Source organism: Miniopterus natalensis, chromosome 22 (assembly GCF_054644295.1).
Source record: "Miniopterus natalensis isolate mMinNat1 chromosome 22, mMinNat1.hap1, whole genome shotgun sequence".
NCBI lineage: Eukaryota > Metazoa > Chordata > Mammalia > Chiroptera > Miniopteridae > Miniopterus > Miniopterus natalensis.
Window position 1 is genome coordinate 311,252 of NC_142102.1, and position 25,307 is coordinate 336,558.

Sequence of the window (25,307 nt, forward strand, 5' to 3'; positions counted from 1 at the left end):
TAAGTTCAGATGCCAGCATGTGTGGTCTTGCCTGCTTGACGCCTCGAGTCGGGGGTCAGGTCTGAGTTTCTGATTTCTAGGTACTAAGTAAGGTGAGCTTCTTTTTGTCCTTCCCCAAGTCACCATCCCCTGGCCCCAAGTCACCCACTGCATGTTCTGGAGCTGTGAATGCAGAGGAAGTAGCGAGGGTAAAGAGACATACAAGTGACTGTTGTTTTGTTTTGAAAAACAACAAAGCCACCAAACTCATTTGTTTTTAAAAGTTAATGGGAACTACTTGACAAGTCACAGCAACAGGGACCTTTGTATCTAAAATAACTAAAGCAGCAGCCAACATAATATGATACAGGGGCTCTGGGACATTGAGTAACAGGCCATAAGTGCATCCACTCATCTGCAGAGGGGATACTGACAGGTGTGGGGAGCTCCTGAGGCCAAGGAGCAGGCTTCCGGAAGGATCAGAAGCAGCAGGCCTGAGCTCAGAGCACAGCCTGCTTCCTAGGCTCCTCACTCACGGGTGCTTGTTGGGCTCAGAACACGTGCAGAGGAGAGAAGTGAACCGTAGGCTGACTCTGAACCACCAACACAGCTTAAACTTTAAGCAAGACCTGATCCTCCACAGTGCTCGTAGCCAGGCCTTGCAGCCAGTAGACCTGGGGGTAAGTCCCTCCCATTGACGTGCCAACAGCAATCAAGGCTCAACTATAACAGGAGGGTGCACACAGCCAAAATGTGGGGGCACTTGGAGTGCCCAGCGTGGGTGATGGGGGAGGCTGAGCCACTGGGTCTTATAGGACACCTACTACATAAGGCCATCCTACCAAGACCAGGAGATGTAGCAGCTCTACCTAATACATAGAAATAAACACAGGGAGGCTGCCAAAATGAGGAGGCAAAGAAACATCCTAAATGAAAGAACAGAACAAAATTCCAGAAAAGGTACTAAAGAAAACGGAGACAAGCCATCTACTAGATGCAGAGTTCAAAACACTGGTTATAAGGACTCTCGATGAACTTAGGGGAAGAGTAGAGGAACTCGGTGAGAACTTCAACAAAGGGACAGGAAATGTAACGGAACTAGAATACATTAAAACCAGTCACAAATGAAGAGTACATTACAGAATCAACAGTGGAGTCGACACAGAAGATCAAATCAGAGATTTGGAAGATAAGGAAGCAGAAAACACCCAATCAGAACAGCAAAAAGAAAATCGAAAAAAATGAGGATAGTGTAAAGATTCTCTGGGACAAGTTCAAGCATAACAACATTCACATCGTCAGGGTGCTGGGAGGAAAAGAAGGGAGTGAGAAATTGAAAACCTCTGTGGAAAAATGATGACAGAAAACTTCCCTTACCTGGTAAAGGAAATGGACACACGTGTCCAGGAAGCACAGAGGGTCCCAAACAAGAGGAGCCCAAAAGGTTAAAGACAAAGAGAGAATCCTAAAAGCAGCAAGAGAAAAGCAGTTAGTTACCTACAAGAGAGCTCCCATAAGACTGTCAGATGATTTCTCAACAGAAACCTTGCAGGCCAGAAGGGAGTGGCAAGAAACATTCAAAGTGATGAAAAACATGGAACTACAACCAAGATGACTCTACCCAGCAAAGCTATCATTTAGAACTGAAGGTCAGATACAGAGCTTCTCAGACAAGGAAAAGCTAAAGGAGTTCATCACCACCAGAGCAGTGTCACATGAAATGTTGAAGGGTCTTCTTTAAGAAGAAGATATAAAATATGAACAATTGCCCTGGCCAGTTTGGCTCAGTGGTTAGAGTGTCGGCCTGCGGACTGAAGGGTCCCGCGTTTGATTCTGGCCAAGGGACACGCACTTCAGTTGCAGGCTTGATCCCCAGCCCCGGTCAAGGCGTGTGGGGGAGGCAGCCAGTCGGTGTGTCTCTCCCCCCCCCCCCCTTCCACTTTCTGAAAAGCAGTGGAGAGAATATCCTTGGGGGAGGATTAAAAATTGTAAACAATAAAATGGCAATAAACAGATCTGTCAACAATTGAATCTAAAAAACAAAAGTGAACAAGCAGAACAGAAACAGACGCACAGATACAGAGAACATTTGATGGTTGCCAGACGGGAGGGTGAAAATGGTGACGCAATTAAGAAGCACAGACCGGTAGTTACATCCTGGTCGTGGGGATGTGAGTGCAGCACAGGGAATGTCGGGAATATTGTGATAATGTTGTAATAACAGTGGTGTCAGACGGGCACTGGGTGTATTGGGATGGTCACTTAGGAAGTGATACAGTGTCTAATCACTGGGGTGTAAACCTGAAACACGATATTGTATGTTAACTGTCATTGAAAAATAAAAGTATAAAAAAGAAAAAGGGCAAAAAAATGGACTTGAAGGTTGTAGACTGAGAAGTCTGCCCTGAATCAGTGAGCAGCAAACCAGAAGCCTGACGTTTAAAATGTGTAGGAATTGACCTGTGTTTCAGTCGTCCTTGATGACCTGTTTTGCAGTCCCTGTGACCGCCCTCGTGTCATTGAGTCTCTGAGAGGCATCGAGGTGGTGGACATTGCTGCTGGCGGAGCCCACAGCGCCTGCGTCACCTCAGCTGGCGACCTCTACACATGGGGCAAAGGCCGGTATGGCCGCCTGGGGCACAGCGACAGTGAGGACCAGTTAAAGCCCAAGCTGGTGAGAGGCCTGCATCTGGAGGGAGGCTGACGTCTGTGTTACAGTTGGTCATAGTCGATGGTCAGGGCTTCGGTATCTACAAATGGGCTTTATTTTTGGTGGAAATAAAAGCCATCTTGGTGTGTATTCCATGGGTCATTTAAACAGGGTGGTACTTGAGGCACCTTTTTACTTTCACTAGTTAACAGTGCTCGGCATCCGGTGAGGTGCTTGGTCCTCTAGCAGCCCATGCAGTAGACAGGACAGTGGATGGCAGCCCCGCTGTGTGGGACTGGCCCCCTGGGGACATTGGCATCTATCTCCTGCAGTGGATGGCAGCCCCGCTGTGCGGGACTGGCTCCCTGGGGACATTGGCGTCTGCCTCCTGCAGTGGATGGCAGCCCTGCTGTGTGGGACTGGCCCACTGGGGACATTGGCATCTGCCTCCTACAGTGGATGGCGGCCCTGCTGTGCGGGACTGGCCCACTGGGGACATTGACACCTGCCTCCTGCAGCTGAGATGCTCTAGTGCAGCTAGATGAAGGGGCTTTCTGGTTGGTCTTACAGGATCGTTAAAATCGCCTGTTCTTTGTAAAGACACAGCCTCCCCTTGGTGGATTTCTGTGCCATTGCAGTCACTAACCTTGATGTCCCTTTTCTTGGAAGGTGGAGGCCCTTCAGGGCCACCGTGTGGTCGATGTCGCCTGTGGCAGTGGAGATGCCCAGACCCTGTGCCTCACAGATGACGACACCGTGTGGTCCTGGGGTGATGGGGACTATGGCAAGCTCGGCCGGGGAGGCAGCGATGGCTGTAAAGTGCCCATGAAGGTATCTCTGTCCCTGGTGCCCCGGGTCCCATAGTGGTGAGGTCACCATGCAGCTCAGGCCCTGGGCCTGCCCCTTCCACTCCGTGTGCCTTTAAGGAGCAGTCCAGCCTCAGCTCTGCCTTCCTTGTAGCCTATTGGGTATTTCGGTAAAGAGTGAGTGAGAGGCCTAGAGGTGCTGAAGAGTTTTAAATGCTCTTTTGCTCTTGCGGAAGTTCCTGTCATCTCACGGGTGCCCCAGTGCCTGTGGTCTCATGTCAATGTACCCCTTGGAGGGGAAGGATGTTCACACTGTGACTTCTGAGGTGTGTGCCATGGACAGCATGGTGCTGGGGCACTTGCATCTGGCTCAGCTGGAGGCTGTGAGACCAATATCCCATGGAAGCCACAGGAGAGGTCCATAGGCCTGGGTGAGGGTGGGATGGCTCTGCCCCACTGAAGTGGGTGACCAGGTGGTGTCTAACCTGCGAGACTGTCCAGCCTCGTGATTGGGTTGTCAGCAGAGGTGGAGTTCACTGGCCTGTTCAGGTTACATGCTGACTGCTGCGTGGCCCAGGGTACGTGAATGTGTGTGGGCTGTTGAGGTGACGTGGTTTGCTGTGGATTTGGGAGTATTGGCTCTGCACGGGAACAAGAAGTCGTCTCTATGGCATCCTCTCTCCCTGGGCTCTGGGATGGCGAGTGTGGAACAGACACCCATATCCTGCCATCAGAGCCCCTCAGACCCACAGGTGCCTGGCCTGGAGCTGTGTGGCTTTTCTTCCTGGAGCCGTGCTGCCCAGTGCAGTGGCTGCCAGCCACACGTGGCCACTTAAGTTTAAATTTATATCAGTTAAGAGTAAAACAAAAATGCACTCCCTCACTGACACTGGCCACATTTCATGGATGCAGGAGCTGCTGGTGGCTGGCAACTTGGTATGGGGTGTGGACACAGCCTCACACACGGGGAGGGGCTTCGGCAGGTACTGCTCACAGCCAAAGCCTGTGGGGAGGCGCCTGAAGCTCCTGCATCCCTGAAATGTGACCAGCGTCAGTGAGGGAGTGCATTTTTGTTTTACTCTTAACTGATTTAAATTTAAATTTAAGTGGCCACGTGCGGCTGGCAGCCTCTGCACTGGGCAGCACAGCAGTGTTGACAGCCTCGCCCGTGGTCAGTATTTATTATACTTGACAAAGTACAGTTCTCAGGATCGATTTCCGTCTCTGGGGTGGCTGTCAGCAGAGCCTTGCTGGAGCCTGTCTAATGAAGCCTTTCCTTCTAGATCGATTCTCTCACGGGCCTCGGCGTGGTGAAAGTAGAGTGTGGGTCCCAGTTTTCTGTTGCCCTGACCAAGTCCGGCGCTGTCTACACTTGGTATGTGAGACTGTAACCCCAGGACCGGGTGTGAACTCGCGGTCATGTCCACGGCTCTGCGCTTGGTCCGTCACCTCCACATGGGCCGGGCTCTGTGTCCTGAAGCTCGGTGCTGGCCCTGGGGTGGCCTCACACACTGAGCTCCGCGTGTTTCCTGTGCGCAGGGGCAAAGGTGATTACCACAGGCTGGGCCATGGATCCGACGACCACGTGAGGAGACCACGGCAGGTGCAGGGGCTGCAGGGTAAGAAGGTCGTCGCTGTCGCCACCGGCTCCCTGCACTGCGTGTGCTGCACAGAGGACGGTAGGTGGGAGGCTTCGAATCCATGAGTCTGCTCCGGATCACACAGCTGTGGAGGGGTGGGGGTGGCTGTCTGTGTCCTGAGAGTGTGTCTTCACCCCTGATGTCCACCCCTGTGACTGTGTTATGTTTCATGGCTGCGCAGAAAGGAGCTCAGAGAACAGGCGAGACCGCCAGCCTCAGAGTCCCACGTGCAGGGTGGGCCTGCACTGGCCTCTGGGAACCTGGATCGTGGGAGGGCCCCCACTCCGCGACTGAGGCCTCGCTGTGCTAAACTCTTTGCACAGACAGTGTGGTCTCTGCCAGAACCTGCTTCCTCCTGGGTCTGGAACTTGGGTACGTCCAGGCAGAGACCAGCCCTGTGGGGACCCTGGGCGCCAGGTCTCTGAGGAGCTTCCCAGAGGGACAGCAGTTCCTGTGTTGTCACAGTGCGTGTCCTGTGGGCTCCACTGGGACAGGGCCTGTGTCTGGTTCTCCCAGACCTCGCCCAGGCACCTTTTCCCTTTGCTGAGCTGCTCGGTGTCCTCAATGAGATAAGTCTTGGTTCTGAGTGTGCCTCTGCCTCTTGTCCTGTGAGGCCTCCTGGTGCGTCACTGAGCCTGAGGGTGGCCTTGGGGACCTGACACAGTGGCAGAGGGACTTGGAGGTGGAGTGAAGATCACTCATCAGCTGCCTTTAGGGCAGGAGAGCTCTTTTGGGTTGTGGGGTGAGCCCAGTGTAATCACAGAGGCCCTTCTGAGCAGAGGAGGCGGCAGAAGACCAGGGACAGAAGTGACGGGAGATGAGGCGGGAGGTTCGCGCAGCTTGAGGGCTGCCGCTGCGGATAGAGCCGGCGGGGACGGGGCCTCTGCCTCGCTCCCCCAAACAGCTGAATCCTGCCAGCGGCCTAATGAGCAAGGACACGGCTCTACCCGCAGCCTCCGCCGGGCAGCCCGTCCCCCGATGGGGGCTCAGGGGACCCCTGGTGGGCTCTGACCGTGAACTGAGAGGTCCCGAGTGTGCACGTCGGCCGGTGGAGAGGCCGCGGTGCTGGGTCAGGGCAGCAGGAGAGCGCTCACCACAGCCCCCCCAGCTTCTCTCTCTCGTCACCTCTGGTGAGTTGGGTGGACGCGTCCGTTATTCCACTGACGGGGAGTTTCACGCGAATCAGCAGTTTTCATGGCCTGCGATGGGACCGACACCAGCTCTGGATCAGGAACTCGCACACTTTTTATTTCACTCTTTTGCTTTCAAAACAGCACCTTCGTAGGCCAGCTGGGTGTGTGGGTCTCACGGGTGTTTGATCCCTGTGAGGGTAGGTGCTGCCCTGAGCCCATCACGCTGAGCACTGGAGTGTGTCCTGCTGGCAGACACGGCTCCACGGCCGGCTGGCTGTCCAGCAGGAGGGCCACACTGTCACTGCCCCGCCTGGCTCACCCTTTCACGTCACAACACGGTGCACTTGGCTGTCGGGTCCTGTCTCCTCTGCTCCGAGACTCCTCCCTGCCCCTGGGCGTTGTGCTTGGTGCTCTGATCTTCCCCGGGGCAGTCCCTGGCCACGCACTTCCTTGCTCGAGGGCACAATGCGCCGGCTCGTCCTCCTCCGACTCTCCAGGCCCCGCGAGTAGGCTCGGCTGCCTCCCCAGGAGCCTGGTGTCTACAGGGAGTGGTGCACAGGGGACGAGGTCTGGGGGTGCGCTCTGTGCTGTGGGGGTGTCACTGCTCCTGGGCCTTCCCAGTGGGCAGAGCGGGGAGCATGTGCGTGGAGTGATTCGGTCGCTGTTCTGTGTGTGACCGGTGTCCCCCACTGCCTTTGCTCTCTGCCCGCATGGACCCTTACCCAGCTGGGCATGTGTTTGTGCCTGTGCATGTGGAACACCGCCACCCCCACCCGCACCCCAGGCTCCAGCCCTGTACCTCGGGGTCCATACCTGGAACGCCTTTCTCTTCTGGGGACAAACCTGGGCCCTGTTACCCCAGTGGAGTGATTCGGTCGCTGTTCTGTGTGTGACCGGTGTCCCCCACTGCCTTTGCGCTCTGCCCGCATGGATCCTTACCCACCCCCACCCTCTGGCGGCACTGCCCACAGTGGCCACCCCGGCGTGGAAGCCCTTGTCACGCATGGACTCTGACTCCTGCCCCAGCTACACCTCTGCAGAGAGGCCTCCCGTCCTTGCTTGTGCTCCCACTGCTGCCCCAGGCATCAGACTGGACTTGGGAGAGCAGGAGGGCAGGATGCGGGCTCCGCCCTTGACCTCGCAGGCGCTGTCTCGGGGCACGAGGCTGCAGGGCGCAGGATCCTGGACTTGTGTAGTGATGTCCCTAGGGAACTGACCCCTCCCTCGGAGCGGCTGTGGCGGCTCCTGGGGGCCCCACACAGCACGCAGGGGAACAGTGTCACCCCGACGAGGCTCGTGCTGGGGCGTGCGTAACCATGGGGAGAACTGCATGTCCTTTAAAGGCACCGCTTCGTTTAGTTAAAAGCCGACTTCCCCTCCTCCGTTCAGCACACAGTCTGGTTGCTCCGGATGTTACCGTCTACCTTAGTGCTCTGGTTAAGAACACTGCCCGTGTGCCGTCCTGTGAGCAGACACCGTTGGCTGTCTAAGGCCAGAGGCGTGCGGCCAGCAGGGCTGTGTGGGGCCCAGTGGCCTGTGCGCCTGGTGCTGGGATTAGACCCTGGGTCTCCCTGAGGCCCCTCTCCCGTGGAAGCGAGCGCCGGTGCTGTGCTGGAAGACACGGCTGCAGTTCCTCCTCCTCGATTGCTTTTGCAGGCGAGGTTTACACGTGGGGCGACAACGACGAGGGACAGCTGGGGGATGGAACAACAAACGCCATCCAGAGGCCCCGGCTGGTGGCTGCCCTGCAGGGGAAGAAGGTGAACCGCGTGGCCTGCGGCTCGGCCCACACCCTGGCCTGGTCGACCAGCAAGCCTGCCAGCGCGGGGACGCTGCCTGCCCAGGTCAGTGCTGCGGGCCCGGGGGGCGTGAAGCGCAGTGTGACAGTTATTGTCCGTGTACTGACCTGTGTGCCCCCAGGTGCTCTGCTGGAAATAGCTCAGGCTTGGGATGTTGGTGACAGTACTTCCAAGGACCCTAATGTTCACGCCAGCCAACAGGCTGTGTGTCAGTGAAAGGCGTCACCTTCGTTCCAGATCGTATAAGCTACGTAAACCCGTTTGACAGTACTGGCCGCCCACATCCTTGGTAGATACGTCTCGGTAGACTGAGTATCGTAGCTGCTTGGTTTACGTTACGTGGCGGAGGCACAGTGGCCAGAATGTTATTACAAGATTTTTCAAACCAAACTCAGATGTCAGATTGCCTCCGTGTTTGAAACGGTATTTCCAGACTCCGCCTGCAGAGCCCTGTGGTCCGTGGGTTTGCCGCCAGGTGATGCGCATGGTCTCGCTGTTGCAGGTGCCCATGGAGTACAACCATCTGCAGGAAATCCCCATCATCGCTCTGCGGAACCGGCTGCTGCTGCTGCACCACCTGTCTGAGCTCTTCTGCCCCTGCATCCCCATGTTTGACCTGGAGGGCGCCCTCGACGAGACCGGCCTTGGGCCTGCCGTGGGCTTTGACACCCTGCGGGGCATCCTCATATCCCAGGGAAAGGTACGCTGGTAGCCACCTGCAGGCAAAACTTATCTGCAGTAAGTTTTAATCCAACGGAAACGGCGAAGCTGGGGTGTGCAGGGTCCAGCTCATTCAGCAGTCGTTCACTAGGCCCCTGCTTGTGCAGGCTCTGCTTCGGGCAGGTAGAGCCCGTTGTGGAAGACCTTCTGTTTGCACTGTGTGTTTGGTGCTGCACTTGCCCCTTGTCGTCTCTGCGTCTCACTTCCCCACGTGTGCAGTGGGGGTTCGAGAGCTGAGCCTCCATCCTTGCAGGGCTCGCTGCTTGGCTGGCCTGAGGCTTCAGGGGACGCTTATTCCCAGGGACGGCCAGGGCAGTTCTGTGCTGGGCTGTGTGGGCTCCTGGCCTGAGGCCGATTTAACAGGCTGAGAGCAGAATCGTGAATGAGGCCTCTGAGAGTCGTGAGACACGATCTGGCCCATCAGTGTTTGCAGTAACCTGAGCTTTCCAGAAGTGGGGTGCCTGACGCAGGTGTTGGGGTTCCCATTGTTGGAAGTGTCAAGTTTCTGGGGCCCCCTTGGCGGGATGTCGGGCAGAGACCCTGTCATTGTGTGGTGGGGAAGCGGTGGTCGGGGTGAAGAGCACCGTCCCGTGAGCCTGTGGGTCTGTGACGTGTCCTTCACGGTTACGGCCTCTCCTCATTGTAGTAGAACTGAGGGGTTTTGGGTCCTGTCCACTCAGGTTCTGTTTGGGACTGGCTTTGTCCCCACCTAGCTGGGGGACAGCACCCACTTATCTTCATTTGTGACTTGGAGCCGCGTGGGCCGTGGCAGGGATGTGTTTACAGTTGGCAGGAGTTTCCTTTAGTGATTATAACTGTGCTACAGCCGAGATCTCGCTGTGATGGGACGCAGGGGACTCTGACAGGAAACTTCATTTCCACTGTTTTTTCCCTCCACGTGGAGGGGATCGTGGGCAGTGAGGGGGAGCCTTTCCTTGTCAGGAGGAACAGCGAGAGGCAGGGTGTGTCCCCCACAGGGGCTGTGCGCCCTGGGGTGGCGGCGCAGAGGGTCTCAGAGGTGCCAGCAGCTCCAGGCCCCTGGGTTTGAGCCCTGTCTGGTCCTGTGTGCACAGCTGCTTCTGTTGGGAGGTGACTGGAGCATTGTGACCAGGGTGTCCTCAGACCTCAGGAGAAGGGGCCCCCTGGCTGTGGGCCAGAGTGGGAAGCAGAGGTCAGGCGGGGGAGGGCCGAGCAAGTGGTGGCTGGTGGACAGGGGTGCGTGGCGAGGGGTGGGCCTCTGCCGGCCGGTCCAGCCATGACACTCTTGGTCTTTCCACTCTGGCTCGTGTCCTCGGCTGCCTGGGGCCCAGCTCTCCCTGCCTTCAGGGTTGGAGCGCGGGTCCCTTGTGTCCCTCTTGCTTCATCTCCAGAAGTCACCACCCACTTGGCAGAGACCTGGGGCTCCCTCTGCTGCTACCTCCTCTGGGGGTCACTCAGGTCTCCTCTCCTCCTCCGGCCCTCACGTGTGCAGTGCCTGTCCCTGCACCGGGTCCACACCCGCACAGCGGCCTGCCTGCCCGACCCCGGACGCTGTGCCCTTCTCCCTCCTCACCGTCCTAGCCCTGGTCACCCCTGGTCACCCCAGGTTTCTCTCCGTGCATGGTGCCTGCCTGTTCCTCCCTCACTCCCGAGCCTGGGCCTCTCCAGGCTCCCTGACCCTGTGGCTGCTCCGTGGCTCGCCCCTCGCCCGTCAGCACAGGGACACTGAGGTGTGGTTTGTGGTTAGTGTCAGCCTAGAGGACCGTGGGTTTGGCTGGAAGCTCTGGTTTTCTAGCCCTTCCTCAGAGCCTCTGGCCGAGACCCAAATCGGAGCTGGCACTCAGCACCTCTGCCCTCCATGCCGTCCTCTGCTATGACCTGAGCCCCCTGCGTGGACGTTTGCATTGAGGCCACCGGCTCCCCGAGTCGTCTCACAGCTTGGAAAAGAGCGTTCCCAGTTAACTCTTCTTGAGAAAACGAGACTTTGGGGAATAGATGAAAATCAGTGGTAACACTTCTGGTATCGGATTCTAAACTTTGTCCTGCTTTACTCAGGAGGTGGCGTTCCGGAAAGTGGTACAAGCAACCATGGTGCGAGACCGCCAGCACGGCCCTGTGGTGGAGCTGAACCGCATCCAGGTGACGGACGGGCCTGCGCTCGGGGGAGGTGTCGTGGCTGCGAGCCCTGTCCCTGCGGTGGGGGTGGGCACGCCTTGGCCGAGCCTTGCTCTAGAGAGCGTGTGCCGCCCGCCTGCGAGGGCGTCTGTGTGCCGAGGCTGCTGAGTGGGGATGGAAATGGTTTTCTTGTAACAGAAGTTAGGAAGCCTGAACCCAGAAGCACAAATCCAGAGTAGCAGGAAAGGGACAGTACAAGTGCCACGTTTCTCTGCGACGTGGTGGAAGCGCCTGCTGGCACGCAGGGACGTGTGTGCTTCTGGTAACCGCACAGGGCGGCCACGCTGCACCTCGCCATTCCCCTGGGCCGGGCAGTGGGGCTGGGCATCGTCTGTGCCACCAGCTGCCCGTGTGCTCCAGGTCTTCTTGGCCCATGTCTTCAGGGCTGGAAGGTGCGTTCCTTTTCCGGGACACAGCAGTGCCGCGTGGCTGCCCTACCAGGTGTGTCTTCACTCACCCCCTTGGGTTAGGTGCTGAGAAGCAGGGCTGGTCAGGGGCATCCATCCCGTCCCCCCAGCCTCGCGCTCCCGGCCCTCGAGGCTCATGCTGCCAGTTCATGAGCCGAGTCACTGCTGCGTCTCTTTCTGTGAGCAGAGAACTGGAGGGGACACCGTCTGGATCCCGCTGCCGCCACTGTGGCTGCCCACCTGTCAGTCACTGATCAGACCCTGGTGGTGATGTGCGGGCCTGACGTTCCCGTGCATGTGGCCGGGCCTGCCTCCGGGATGGAGCAGCGCCTCAGAGACAGTGTTTGTTCCTTGCTCTGTGCTGACACATGATGCCACCCTGTGCTGGGCCCTGACTGGAAGCTTTCCCAGGCCTGCCCTCGGGGGCATCTTGGGTTAAGCGTATACTTTGTGGTTTGCCGGAGACCACGTGTGAGCACGCTGGTGGAAGTGGTCCTTCCGCGGACGTCAGCGGGTTTGTACTGTGCTGGGGGCCAGGCGGCCTGCTGCACACACAGACAGGCTATTGAGTGGGCCTCATGAAGAGGCTTTTATGTCCACACCTCAGGGTAGAAGGCTACTTCACTCCTCCGCACCGTTAGGCCTTAGATACTGGAGTTTGTGAGCCAGTGGGTGAGATCAGGGTGTCCTGGTTCCTGGGCCACGTGCCGCCTCACCATGCGTGCCCCTGCGTGGGCCGGAGTCAGTGCGCCGCAGTGGCCTGCAGCCAGGCCAGGCGCTGTGCTCTCCTGTCCCAGGCGTCTCAGTTGCCAGGGGCTCTTTCCTCCTTGCCCTGCGTGCCAGTATGCTGCCTGGCTGGAGCACGCTCAGCGCGTGTTTGCAAGAGCGGGCAGGTAGAGATTTGTACCAGGCGTTTTCCGAGGCTGATAACCTTCAGCACCGAGTGCCATGCGTGTGGACATCGGCAGGGCTGCTTGGATTTACCCCGGAGCTGGGGAGTCCTCCATAGGTAGAACCAGAATTGTTTTTCTGACCAGAAATAGAACACAGGCAGGGGTGGGGGGATCCAAGCTGAGTGATCCAGGAAGGCAGGTTGGCCTCCTCCCCCTGGGGACCTGGGGAGATGCTCTCCTGTCTGTGGAAAGTGTCCTAGAGACATACCCAGGTGTGTTCCTGAGGGATTTCTGTCCGAGTTTGGTTCAGCTTGGGAGCAGCACCTGCACCCAGTGCACGTAAATAGGTTCTGGGTTTAAACTTGTCGCAGAGTGTGCCTGCGCTCATTCTGGAGGTTCAGGAGGTTCGGGTTAGACAGTGAAACCCTGTGTGAGGCCCCGTCAGGTCGAGGCCTGTCCTGTCATGTCTCCGCTGTGGCCAGAGCCGTGCTCCTTACAGTAGCTGAGCTCCGTCTCTGCTACCTGGCGTGGCACACGTGGCCACGTGGCATTCAGAGCGGAGCAGGCCCGTCTCGGACCTCAGTGCCGACACCTCCTTCCTGAGCTCAGCCACTGCGGTCTGGAAGTCTCGTGAACTAGCATCTGTAATGCGCAGCGCCGCGTCTCGCATGGGGAAAAGCTCACTCCGTGGGCCGCTATTTTACGGTCATCGGTATGTCTGTGGCCTTGAGTGTGGGAGTTTGTGCACCGAGTAGGATTCTGTTTCACACTCGACCTAGAAATCGCTGAGGAGTGGGGGTGGTGAGTGTGCAGCGGAGGCAACTTAAAAGCACGTTCTCATGATCGTTTGCCGTAACGCGTCATTTGCTCTCATTTCACAATGAGCCTCTGGGGGCCGGAGCACAGGGGCGGCCGTGACTGCGGGGTCACTGTCCACACCCCGTGAGGGCCCCTGTCGGGTCTGGTGGGGATCTTCAATGAGGACGAGTTCTGGTGGGAAGAGGGATCATACTGGAGACAAGGGATCCGAGGCTGAGGGGACCCGCACAGGAAGGAGAGGCGGCAGGTCCTGTCCTGGCTGAGTCCTGCGTCAGGATTGGTCTCGGCGCCGTGCGCCCGACTCGAGTGTCAAGTCTGCCGGGAGGGCCGCTCCTCACAGAGGCCACGTGGGGAGGGGTCGGCTGTGGTCACGTTCAGCCGTGTGAGGCACCCCAGGTGGTGGTCACTGAGCACACGGGCTGATTGCGGCCACACCGGGGTTGGGATTTCTCAGGGGTGTTTGCTTAGACTCCATGTTGGCGGGATGAGCCTGGTGCATGCTGGTGTGTGAGGCCTGCGTGTGTGAGGCCTGCATGTGAGCACAGGGCATTGAGTGAGGGAGAGCCCAGGGTCTGTCTCTGAGGTCCTGCGAGGGCTGAGGTGCAGGCAGTGAGGGGTGGGAGTTAGCACTGGGGGGGTGGCACAGTCTAGAAGCCTTTCACCCTGCACAGGAGTTCGGGGGCCTCACTCACCTGAGTGCTGCTCGCTGTCTGGGCTCCACTCACAGCAGCTCCTCAGGTCCTGCTGCGAAGTGCTGGTGACCAGGACAGGGGAGCCAAGGCAGCGACGGCGAGGGGCCCTAGGGCTTAGTGTTGGCCACGGGCGTCCCGTGTGCCCTCTGCTGCGACAGCCATCCCCTTCATTTCTCCTCCAGGTCAAACGTTCTAGGAGCAAAGGCGGCCTTGCAGGCCCCGACGGCACCAAGTCTGTCTTCGGCCAGATGTGCGCCAAGATGAGCTCCTTCAGTCCTGACAGCCTGCTCCTGCCTCACCGTGTCTGGAAGGTCAAGTTTGTGGGTGAGCTGCGTGCATGCAGGGCTTGGGGTCCCGAGAGCGGGTGTCCGAGTGTGGCTGGGATGCTGCTCTGCGGGCGACCGAGTGGCTGACTCCACCATCCCCCAGGTGAATCTGTGGACGACTGTGGAGGTGGCTACAGCGAGTCCATCGCGGAGATCTGTGAGGAGCTGCAGAACGGACTCACCCCCCTTCTGATAGTGACGCCCAATGGCAGGGACGAGTCAGGGGCCAACCGCGACTGCTACCTGTTCAGCCCAGCAGCCAGGGCACCTGTGCACACCAACATGTTCCGCTTCCTAGGTGCGTCCCGGCCCTGCCCCAGCCTCCTGCCTGCTCTGTCTGGGGAGGGGTATAGAGGTGCCCTGCCGGCTGTCAGCCTTTCGGAGTGCAGCTGCCAGGACGCGCCAGGGACTGGGAGGGGCCTCGGCACTTCGGGGTGGTATGTTTGGGTCTCGAATGTTCCTAGAACTGCCGGTCAGAGGGCAGGGGCCCCGGGGGTAGGCCCGCCTCGCACTCCTCCATTCAGGTCTGTGCCCAGCAGCCCCGCTGTTTGCTCTGCCCAGAGGAGTGGGGATGGGCCTGGTGTGGCTGAGAGCCGATGCTGGAAAGATGCAGAGTTAGACACTCAGCTCCTGGGAACAGAAAGACACTGAATCTAGAACAGGGAGGTGCCCTAAGGATGGGTCTCGTGAGTCAGGGCAGCTCTGGTTGAGGGCGCCGAGGCCCGGTGCAGAGCCGTCTCCATGTGTTGAACGAGCTGGTGTCCTGTCGTTGGTTTCTAATGCCCGTCACTGCCCTGACGATCAGGTGTGCTGCTGGGCATCGCCATCCGCACCGGGAGCCCCCTGAGCCTCAACCTGGCCGAGCCCGTGTGGAAGCAGCTGGCGGGGATGAGCCTCACCATCGCCGACCTCAGTGAGGTAGCCTTGGGAAGGGAGTGGGGCAGCTTGGGTCCCCTGGGTCCTGACCAGGTCACGGTCACCAGGGTGTGGGCGCAGACCTCGTCCCGCAGCAGAGCTGTGGGTGCAGGCCGTCTGCCTCGAGGACTTGACCGCCTGTCGTGTGGGGCTGTGCAGCCTGCGGGTCTTGGCAGGTGCAGCTCATTCCTGCTGTGGGGGGCTGAGGTCAGGGGGCGCGGGCTAGCTGCAGTGGCTGTGATTCTGTCAGTGATTGATTTTCAAGGATGTCCTTGAATCGTGGATTCCCCTGCTGCTGCTGTCTCACTCCCTGGCTGTGTGTTGCATGGTCGCCTGGCCCTGGGCCCCAGGTAGACCCAGGCCCCTGGGCTGTCAGCTGGGCTGTCAGCTGGGCCTCGGGGGTGGGGACAACCTACTCAATACCCAGACTCCCTGTTCCCCTGAAAGGTGGACAAAGACTTCATCCCTGGGCTCATGTACATCCGAGACAACGAGGCCACCTCGGAGGAGTTTGAGGCCATGAGCCTGCCCTTCACCGTGCCCAGTGCCAGTGGCCAGGACGTCCAGCTGAGCTCCAAGTACACACACATCACCCTGGACAACCGTGCGGAGTACGTCCGGCTGGCCATGAACTACAGGTGCGTGGGCCCCGCCCTGCGTCGTTTCAGTCCTTAGATAGCAGTGGGAGGGGTTTGCTGGGAAGGCTGTGCCTTCAGTGTCCCGTCCAGTGAGGCGCTGCAGACCTGTGGGCCTCAGGGTGGGTGGGGACTGTTGTGCTGCCCGAGATTCCGGCTCTCGCTCCGTTCTGAGGCCATAGAATCCCCTGTGCTGGGGCTGGCCCGGCAGAGGCCTCGGCGTTTGTCCTCTGTCCTCTGTCCCCTCTCCTGGGGCAGCCTGTGTGGGTCGTCACTGCCCCCGCGTGGCCCTCATACCAGTGCGCAGGCGTGGTTGCTGCCTGGCGGGTCCAGAACACCCATAATTCTGCTCTCGCCGCTGCCTCCGCGCAGCGTGGGTCTGCGCCGCCTCCCCCGGAGCACCTGGCTGGTGTTGGGACGGGGCCCTGTGCGCTGGTGGCCTGTGGTGGAGGGTGGTCCTGGCAGGTGTCCTGTGCCGTCCTGTGCCGTCCTCTGCGTCCCGGCCTGCCTGCTGCCCTGACTCGTAGGTCCTGAGGGCCCCGAGGACAGCGTGTTTCCAGAGGGCTCTTCCCTTGGGGCTGCCAGCCGGGCTCCTGATGGGAGGGAGGGCGGGCGGGGACCTGAGAACTGCCTGGAACGGCATGTGGCTGTGGTCACCCTCCAGGCCGTCCCGTGTGCCCGTCCTGGTGAACTCGGGATGGGAGGACAGGATCTCCATCCCACGGGCAGGAAGCAGCGTGAGCTTCTCTTTCAGGCTCCATGAGTTCGACGAGCAGGTGGCTGCGGTTCGGGAGGGGATGGCCCGCGTCGTGCCTGTGCCCCTGCTTTCCCTGTTCACTGGCTACGAGCTGGAGACGATGGTACGTGACCTCCCCAGCTGCCGCCCTCGGAACTGCCTTGTTGTGACCCGCCGAAACCCTACAGCTCGAAGTCTGAGACGTGCTCCCTGCCTCCCGTCCCCGAGCAGGCCGCTGGGCGCACGACATCCGCCTGGGACCCGCCCCCCCCGCCCTCCCCAGCAGGCCTGTGCTCAAGTGGAGAAGGGAGGGCTCAGACCCTGCCGTGTGCCCCCGCAGGTGTGCGGCAGCCCGGACATCCCCCTGCACCTTTTAAAGTCGGTGGCGACCTACAAAGGGGTGGAGCCGTCTGCGCCCCTGATCCAGTGGTTCTGGGAGGTGATGGAGTCCTTTTCCAACACCGAGCGCTCCCTCTTCCTGCGCTTCGTGTGGGGCCGCACCCGGCTGCCTAGGACCATCGCCGACTTCCGGGGCCGAGACTTCGTCATCCAGGTGCGGCTCCTGCAGGGCACCAGTCTCCTGCCTTCTGTGGTTTTCCTTTTTCTGGGGGTGAAAAGGGAAATCCTGACTTGTTTGACTTGAGAGCTCAGGAACTTGTGACTGGAGGTGTTGGGTAGCACCCCGACCTCTGGGAAGTGTGTGCGGACACCGCCAGCGTTCACCGCTCCAGGCCCAGGCACACAGCCCGTAGAGCGTGTGCTCCTCTGGTCGGACTGGGCGGCGCTGCTGCCTGGGAACAGCCAGGGCTCCCGTCAGCTCGAGAGCAGGGCTTTGCTCGGAGCTCTGACTCCGTGTACCTGTGGTCACCTGGGTGATGTGACCCCCCCCCCAACTTTCTGGGCAGCAGTGCTGTCCGGGCTGGGGCTCCTCGGGCAGGGTGGGTGGAAGGTCCACTCTCCCCATGTGTCTGCCAGGGTTCGGGGACGGCTCCCTGCTGGGCGCTGCCTGGCTGGCATCTGTCGGGGGGGAGCCTGGAGGGCACGTGGAGCTGTCTCCAAACGTAGGTAGTCCTGGTGGTGTCCACTGTGTGCGCTGGCTTCCTTGCGTCTGATCTGCAGCGATGGAGGCAAGGGGAGCAGCACCACGTGGGGAGTGACGGGCCCCACCCACCGCCCGCCCGCCTGCCTGGCCCCTGCGCCCATCAGGCTGGGGTCCCCCTGGCCCCTCTTCACAGCATCATCTGGAAGAAAGTAATCGTCACAGTGACCAACTGCTGTTTTTTACTGCGAGTCCAGGAACAAAGGAGTTGTTCCTCGTGTGTCTAGAATTAGCTGGGTCCCGGTGCCTATTCTTAGGAACTCTGGGCGTGAGGGGCGCGTGGAGCCTGAGCCTCGCCTTTCTCACCCGCAGGTGCTGGACAAGTACAACCCCCCGGACCACTTCCTCCCCGAGTCCTACACGTGCTTCTTCCTGCTGAAGCTGCCCAGGTACTCCTGCAGGCAGGTGCTGGAGGAGAAGCTGAAGTACGCCATCCACTTCTGCAAGTCCATCGACACGGACGACTACGCCCGCATCGCGCTCACGGGCGAGCCGGCGGCCGAGGACAGCAGCGAGGACTCCGAGAACGAGGACATGGACTCCTTTGCCTCGGACTCCACCCAGGACTACCTGACGGGGCACTGAGAGGGCGCCCGGCCGTGGGGCGTGGGCGGGAGCGTCTCCCGGATGCCAGGCGCGGGACTGTGGCTCGGCTGAGACGCTGACGGGATGTCGGGAATCTTCCTGCACGCGGCGCCGTGGACACAGATGCTCATCGAGATGAAGGGTCCCCCCGTGACGCTGCGTCACCTTGTGCTTGTGTTTACTGGGATGTACATGTGTGTAAATACTGACTCGAGCCCCCCGAACGAATAAACGCCTCTCTACCTGGGTATGGTGCCGTTTCCTTCCTCCAGGTCTGTGCGTTGTCTGGATTGTACGTTGGAAACGCTGTGTAACCATCGACTTGCATTATAAATACTTTGTTTTACTCTGACTTTATTAAATGCTTTTTGAACCTGAAGTGATCAGCGTTACTTGAATGCATCCGGAGGTTATTTCAACCAACCAAAGCGGATAGGCCCGCGGTGCCCCCTCCAGGCGCGCATCTCGGTGTGCGCAGTGTGCGGGGCTGGTCTGAGCACTGTCCTGACCCTGTCGTGGAAAGTGTACTATACAGTGTTGTCATGTATATGCCTAAATTTTAATGTCCTATAAATAAAACATCTGTCAAAAGCTGTGAGCGGTTTCTTACCTGGTTGGCGCAGTGGGTGTGCACAACCGAGAGCCCCACAAATTAGTCCCCGGTGGGATGGGAAGGCCGTTCCATTCTGGGCAGACTTTTTGGTTACAAAAGCCAAACTCACACAGTGACAGAGGAGTGGTCATCAGAGAATGAAAGGGGGGGGTCCTGACCTCCCCTCTGGCCCGGGGTTGGGAGTGTCTCCAGCCCCCTCGGCCCTGGGCTGGGACTTCACTGGGGCTAAGTTTGTTCTGGGTCGTGAGGGGCAGGCTGGGGGCAGGCCTAGTGCCCTGGAACTTGGGTCAGTGGCACCAGGTGGGGCCACAGCAGGGGTTTCGTGCTGGGAGACTTTCCTCAGGGACCCACGTTTTACACGAAGACCCAGAGAGGAGGCAGTTTTTTTGGCATCTTAACCGTCACCAAACTGGTGAATGCCCAGATTAGGCCTTTTAAACTTGGCTCAGAAGTCTCATAAACTGGGGGGTGTTTCTTTGTGTTTTTTTTGTTTGTTTGTTTTTGTTTTTTGGTTAATTCTCACCCAAGGTTATTTTTTCCATTGATTTTTAGAGAATGGGAGGGGGGGAGAGAAACATGGATGTGAGAGAGACATCAGTTGGTTGCCTACTGCACACGCCCTGACTGGGCCCAGGGATCGAACCTGCAACCCAGGTATGTGCCCTTGACCAGGAATCGAACCCGCAACCCTTTGGTGCCAGTACTGTAATCACTGAGCCACACCAGCCAGGGCAGCTGTGGGGTACTCTTAATCACAACCCTTTTGTTAACCAGCCTTTGCTGCGTAACAAACTACCCCAAAGTCAGCGGCTGCAAGAGGTGGCAGGTATTTCTCAGGCACCCAGGTCGGCTGGTCTTGGCTGTCCCCCACCCACGCTCAGCTGCACTGTCCTCTCCCACGTTCCCCGGGCGGACCCCAGGCAGTGGGCGGGCACCCGTCTCCCGTCTCCTGCCTCTAGATCAGCAGCTCCCAAAGCCCTGTTTGAGGATCCCGGTTCCCGAGTCCGTTTCAGGGGGGCCGCAAGGCCCTCCCTCTTTCCAAGTACAGAACCCGCCTGAGGCCGAATTGTCGTAACATCTTTCAACCCAAACCACGTATTGCAACCCGTGGACTGCAGAGCGGGAGTTGGCCCCCTGCCGCGCCCCCTGAGCCTGACCCTAACGAGATGGGTGGAGTGTCAGTGCCTCGCTCATGGGTTTGTTTTGTTTTGGAAAGTAATTTTTCAAAAAAATAGCCACGTTTGTAAGTAATAGGTTTGCCCTGGCCGGTGTGGCTCAGCGGGTTGGAGTGTTGTCCCGTACACGGAAAGGTGGTGGGTTCGATTCCTGGTCGGCACATGCCCAGGTTGCGGTTTCGATCCCTGGTCGGGCTGCGTGCAGGAGGCAGCCGATCCGTGTTTCTCAATTCAAGAAACTAAAATTTTAAAATAATAATTTAAAAAGTAGTAGGTTTGCTTTTATTTTAAAATGAATCTGTTTTGCGGTTTTCACTCCCGGTGTGGTGCTGTTGATGGGCGTAACCCAGATAAAAGTGGAGGACCCCAAAGAGCTTCAAGAGGGGAAAAGGGCCCTGGGACCAAAAGTGCTGCAGCGTGAGGCTGCGAGTCCCGGGGCGCCGCGGGGCCAGACGGGGCAGCGCTCGCCCCCACGGGCTCTGTCTCCACTGCTGGGAGCAATCGTCCGAGACGCACTGCCGTGCTCACTCTTATTTTCAGACTTAAGGAACATGGGAAGGGTCTCTTTCCTCCACTCGCGAAAAACCGGAGGGACTTAGACATTCACAGTAACAGGTGATTTCAAGACAGCCTCAGGACAGTTACTGTCTTCAATGTGCTTTCTCACTGTCACCCGCTGAGTGACGCCAAGAGCTGTGGCCATTGAGGCAGACGGACACTTGTGCAGCAGAACCCGGGGGAGGTAAACTGAGGAAGCCCCGCCCCTGCTGGGAAGGGAAGGGGCGGCCGCTTACAGGGATAGAGGCTGATTTCACTGGAGGCCCGCGGGACTCAGCTGTGCGTTCCTCCCTCCGGGGCAGTTAATGGTGGGACGCGTCCTGCTTGTTGTCCTGGGCCCAGGTCCCGCAGGCCCACATCTGGAAGCGGCATCATCGCGGCATCCGCAGGGGGCGGCACCGGGCCCAGGGAAGGCGGAGGCAGCGCCTGGCTGGCAGGCGTTGGAGGGTGAACAGCTCCGAGGGGCGTCGTTTTCACGGCATGGAACACTGCCCGGCGTCACCACGGCCGGTGGCTTCGGGGTCGTGGGCTAGAACCTCAGGGTTAACGAGGCCCTCATGCCGGTCAGCCCGCAGTAGCAGCTGTGTGGGAACCTCGGGGTCCCCTCGGCCCGGGGGTGGAGGTCTTCGGTCCTTCCCTGCCCACCGTCTGCTCAGCCCGATGGATCAGCCCGTCTGCAGGGAATTGCTGTACAGCCGGGACCACTGCTCCGCAAGAACAGGGCAGGAACCCTGGGGACTAGCAGGGGGTGGGAGCCCCGGGGCTCTTGCACTCACTCAGGGCCACCGCATAGGGCACTGGGGGTCACCCCCGCCTGCCCTTATTAGCCCCGGGTCCTTCTGATGGCAAATGTCCATCCTGGGCCAATCAGGAAGGGGGGTCCACGACCTTGGGACTCACACCCAAGGGCCCTCCGAGACCTCTGTGCCTGCAGCCATCTCGCCTGCCTTGCGGGCAGTGTGGACACTAGTCTGAGGGCACAGGTGATGTCCCGGCTACAGGCTGCACACAGTAGGTCCCCAGCTGCGGACCCTCCTCACTGCAGCTCTGATGGGCCTGCCATCGAGAACCAGGGGCTGTGTCCTTCCCCCCCGAGCCTGATTCTGTGACCGCTTGGCCAGTGACAGGGCAGACGTGACACCCGGCACCTGTCCTGCGTGCAGTCGGGCAGAGGCCACATGGGGGACCCTCCCAGAGTGAACGAGCCCACCAGACGCTCGTCGCCTCCTCCATTCGCCTCCCTGACTGTCTTGGGCCCCAGCTCAGCTGCTCCCACGAGCTTTCCGAATTCCAGACCCACAGCATCTGGGAGCAGGAAGAGATGGTCACGAGTGCCCTGGCCGGTGTGCTCAGTGGGTAGAGCGTCAGCCCGCCCATCAAAGGGTCATGGGTTCGAGTCCCGGTCAAGGGCTCATATCTGGGTTGCAGGTTCGGTTCCCACCCTGAGGCGCATGCAGGAGGCAACCAATCGATGTGTCTGTCCCCTCCCCGCCCCTCCCTCTATTCCACTCTCTCTAAAAATCAGTGGAAAAAATATCCTTGGGTGAGAGTTAACAACAGCAAAAGATGGTCCCACTTTTGCCACTGACCTTGGGGTGTTTGCTACAGCGGTAGATAAACGGCGCCCACGTGAGTCTGCCTTTGAGGTTTTTCTTTCTCGGGTTGCTCTCTGACCTGGGTTAAGAGGCAGGAGGAAGCTGCCCTGGCCGTCCCCCTGTCCCCTCAATCCCTCATCGCTCGGGGTGTAGTGCACAGGCTGAGCCAGGCCACCCGTGGGCCGCGTGGTGAGGGCCACACAGGCTACGCAATCTGAGCAGGCAAAGGCTGGGGACCACGGGGCCCCGGGACTGGGTGGCATTCCTAAAGGGGAGATGCACATGGGTTTCCATGGGAACCGGGGGCTGCAGGGCTGGGGTGGGGGTCGTGCTGGGTCACACCTGTCTGTCGAGGGCGAGAGGCCAGGGCACCGTCACGGGATCACACACAAACACATCAAATACGCACATACGCACGTGCACACAAAACCCACCGCTGCTTCCAGTGCGAGCAAAGGGGTTTTACTGCGGGCAGGACACGGCGTGTGCAGAAGAGCCGGGTACTTCAACCCGGTGTGCTCAGTGGTTAGAGCGTCTGCCTGGGCACCGAAGGGTCCGTCAAGGGCTTGTTCACCCGCCCTGGTCCGAGTGAGGGCAGGAGGTAACCAATCAATGCGTCTCTCTCACTCCAATGTCCCTCCCTCCCTCCTTCCCTTCCACTCTCCGAAAATCAAGGGGAGAAAATAAATATCCTGGGGCCACCTGGGGTGATGTTGCCCTTTGCTCAAACATTTGGGGCGCCTCTATTTTGGGATTTCCCTTAGGAATTTCCTGAGCCATAGGAGAAAAGTGTGACTATGGCCAGATCTTGGTGACATCATCGGGCTCCGCACGGGAATCACCACGCGGGTCCTGAAAGGCCCAGTCACCTGTGAGGGAGGAAACGGGCCCCTCCCCGTATAGCAGCACCACCAGGATGGCCCGCAGGTGTCTCCCGCGGCCTCCTTCCCACTGAGCCTGGCTCAGCACCCAGGGGCGCGTTGGCAACGCCTAAGCAGCCCAGAGGCCGAGAGCGCGAGGTTCCGCCCAGCACGGCCGGCTCTGGGGGGGCTCAGGTGCCACGTGGGTTGGGACACGTGGCGGCCGGTCCCTGGAGCGGGGGCAGAGTTGATCCCCCTGCAAACATTTAGCAGCTGCTCAGGGGCCATGGGGAGCTTGTGATGGGGCAGGAAGAAGAGACGGTGCAGTTCGCCCGCTCGCCACACGTGGGGTTGCATGTGGTCACTGGTGAAGCTGGTGTCAGGTGCCACGGGTGTGGCCACTGTGCCCGGCTGGGGCTTCCGCAGCCTCCTCTGGGCCCCACCCCGCCGTGGATGCCCTGCCAGAGGGGCGGTGCAGGCCCGGAGAGCTCCCCCACGGGTCTGCACAGTGACCTTCGCCCTTCACAGGGCCCTCGGGCTCCGGGCTGAGCGAGGTGTGCCAGCATTTCAGCTGGTCACGGGCTCCGTGGTGCCCACCCAAAGCGGCCCCTGCCCCACGAGGTCCCCACGCCAGCCGTTGCGGCCCGATTGAGCACACTGATCTGAACAGAGGAGTCTCCACACGCGGCACTGGGCCCCGTCTGTGCCAGTGCAGGAGGGTGGCGCGCTCTGCTCGCTCTGCCCCGGGAGGCCTGGTGGCCCTGGTGTCCTGGTCCCCGCGGCCCGGTCCCATGCAACGTGCTTGTTATAGTCCGTACCCCAAATACCTAGTCAGGCTGCGCGAATTCACGGTTCTCCCAGGGAGGTTTGCAGAGGCGGCTCCCAAAGGGGCCTTTCCAGGCTCTGCCCAGAGCCTCGGCCTTCCTGCCAGTCCCCGGGCAGTGCCGGGGCCGAGGGCCCACTGCGGGCCGGGGTCCGTGTCTGTGTCGTTCATGTGTGTGGCTCGTGTGCCTGTGCCTGTGCGTTGGTATGTTGTAGTTTCGCGTCTCTGTGCCTGTCCATGCTTCTGCGTGTAGGTCTGTGTCTGTGCATGTGTGTGTGTCTCTATGTCTGTATGTCCTAGTGTGCTTGTGTGTCAGTGTGTAGTTTGTGTCTGTGGTACGTGTGTCTGTGTCTGTGTAGTTTGTGCCTCAGTATCTGCCTGTTTGTGTGTCCGTGTCTCCGTGTCTGTGCCTGGTGTGCGTGTGTGTGTCTGTGTCTCCGTGTCTGCTGTGTGTCCGTGTCTCCGTGTCTGTGCCTGGTGCGTGTGTGTGTGTGTGTCTCCGTGTCTGCTGTGTGTCCGTGTCTCTGTGTCTGTGCCTGGTGTGTGTGTGTGTGTGTGTGTGTGTGTCTCCGTGTCTGCTGTGTGTCCGTGTCTCTGTGTCTGTGCCTGGTGTGTGTGTGTGTGTGTGTGTGTGTGTGTGTGTGTCTCCGTGTCTGCTGTGTGTCCGTGTCTCCGTGTCTGTGCCTGGTGTGTGGGTGTGTGTCTGTGTCTGTGTGCATGTGTGTGTCTGTGTCTCCGTGTCTGCTGTGTGTCCGTGTCTCCATGTCTGTGCCTGGTGTGTGTGTGTGTGTGTCTCCGTGTCTGCTGTGTGTCCGTGTCTCCGTGTCTGTGCCTGGTGTGTGTGTGTGTGTCTCCGTGTCTGCTGTGTGTCCGTGTCTCCGTGTCTGTGCCTGGTGTGTGTGTGTGTGTGTCTCCGTGTCTGCTGTGTGTCCGTGTCTCCGTGTCTGTGCCTGGTGTGTGTGTGTGTCTGTGTCTCCGTGTCTGCTGTGTGTCCGTGTCTCCGTGTCTGTGCCTGGTGTGTGTGTGTGTCTGTGTCTCCGTGTCTGCTGTGTGTCCGTGTCTCCGTGTCTGTGCCTGGTGTGTGTGTGTGTGTGTGTCTGTCTGTGCTGTGGGAGAGGGAGCCAGCCTGAGAGCTTGCCGGGGGTGTCACCGTGGAAGCCTTGCCAGGCTGGGGCGGGAAGGGGCGAGGGGAGCGAGAGCACGCTGGTGGCCGGGCTCCCCGCCCTAGCAGACAACCCTCGCGGTGCACGAAGGACGCGCGGGCAGGGCGTGCCCTCGGTGCCCGGTGCCAGTGCCCGCGCCCCGGGGGACCCTGCCCCGAGCGCTCGCTCCCTGCGGTGGATCAGAGCCTGAAACGCGCGCAGCGGTGCGGACCGGCGCCCCTTTCGCAGCGGCGGGAGCCCCTCGCCACCTTCTGATTTGCGGCCCTGGGGGGAGGGGTCCCCCATCAGAGGCCTGCAGTGCCCGGGGGCGTGGCCGCGGTGCCGCCTGGGGCGTGGCCAGGGCCCAGGACGGCGCCCCGCCCCGCGCGCCCCCAGCTCCAGCCCGGAGCTCCCGGGACTGCGCTCCGCTCGCGGTTCGGAGCCAGCGCTTCGGACCCTGACCCTCGCTCCTGGAGAAAGGCCAGGTCCGCGGGTGAGCCGGGAGCCGGGCGGCGCGGAGCCGCGGGATGTGAGGGGCCCGGGCGCTGGGCGG

General features: G+C 59.8%; 1 protein-coding gene across 1 annotated transcript in view; it reads left to right on the top strand.

Moving 5' to 3' along the window:
- HERC2 (HECT and RLD domain containing E3 ubiquitin protein ligase 2) overlaps positions 1 to 18,367 on the top strand; it is a 140,943-nt gene extending 122,576 nt beyond the window's left edge. The window contains exons 80-93 of the mRNA XM_087829217.1: positions 2,476 to 2,653; positions 3,299 to 3,460; positions 4,719 to 4,810; positions 4,975 to 5,114; positions 7,865 to 8,052; positions 8,510 to 8,707; positions 10,762 to 10,845; positions 13,875 to 14,016; positions 14,122 to 14,316; positions 14,824 to 14,936; positions 15,381 to 15,571; positions 16,323 to 16,428; positions 16,645 to 16,857; positions 17,716 to 18,367. Coding sequence (XP_087685343.1) covers positions 2,476 to 2,653; positions 3,299 to 3,460; positions 4,719 to 4,810; positions 4,975 to 5,114; positions 7,865 to 8,052; positions 8,510 to 8,707; positions 10,762 to 10,845; positions 13,875 to 14,016; positions 14,122 to 14,316; positions 14,824 to 14,936; positions 15,381 to 15,571; positions 16,323 to 16,428; positions 16,645 to 16,857; positions 17,716 to 17,988 — 2,275 coding nt within the window. The 3' untranslated portion in view covers positions 17,989 to 18,367. The remainder of the gene's footprint in view (positions 1 to 2,475; positions 2,654 to 3,298; positions 3,461 to 4,718; positions 4,811 to 4,974; positions 5,115 to 7,864; positions 8,053 to 8,509; positions 8,708 to 10,761; positions 10,846 to 13,874; positions 14,017 to 14,121; positions 14,317 to 14,823; positions 14,937 to 15,380; positions 15,572 to 16,322; positions 16,429 to 16,644; positions 16,858 to 17,715) is intronic.
- The last annotated feature ends 6,940 nt before the right edge of the window (positions 18,368 to 25,307 follow it).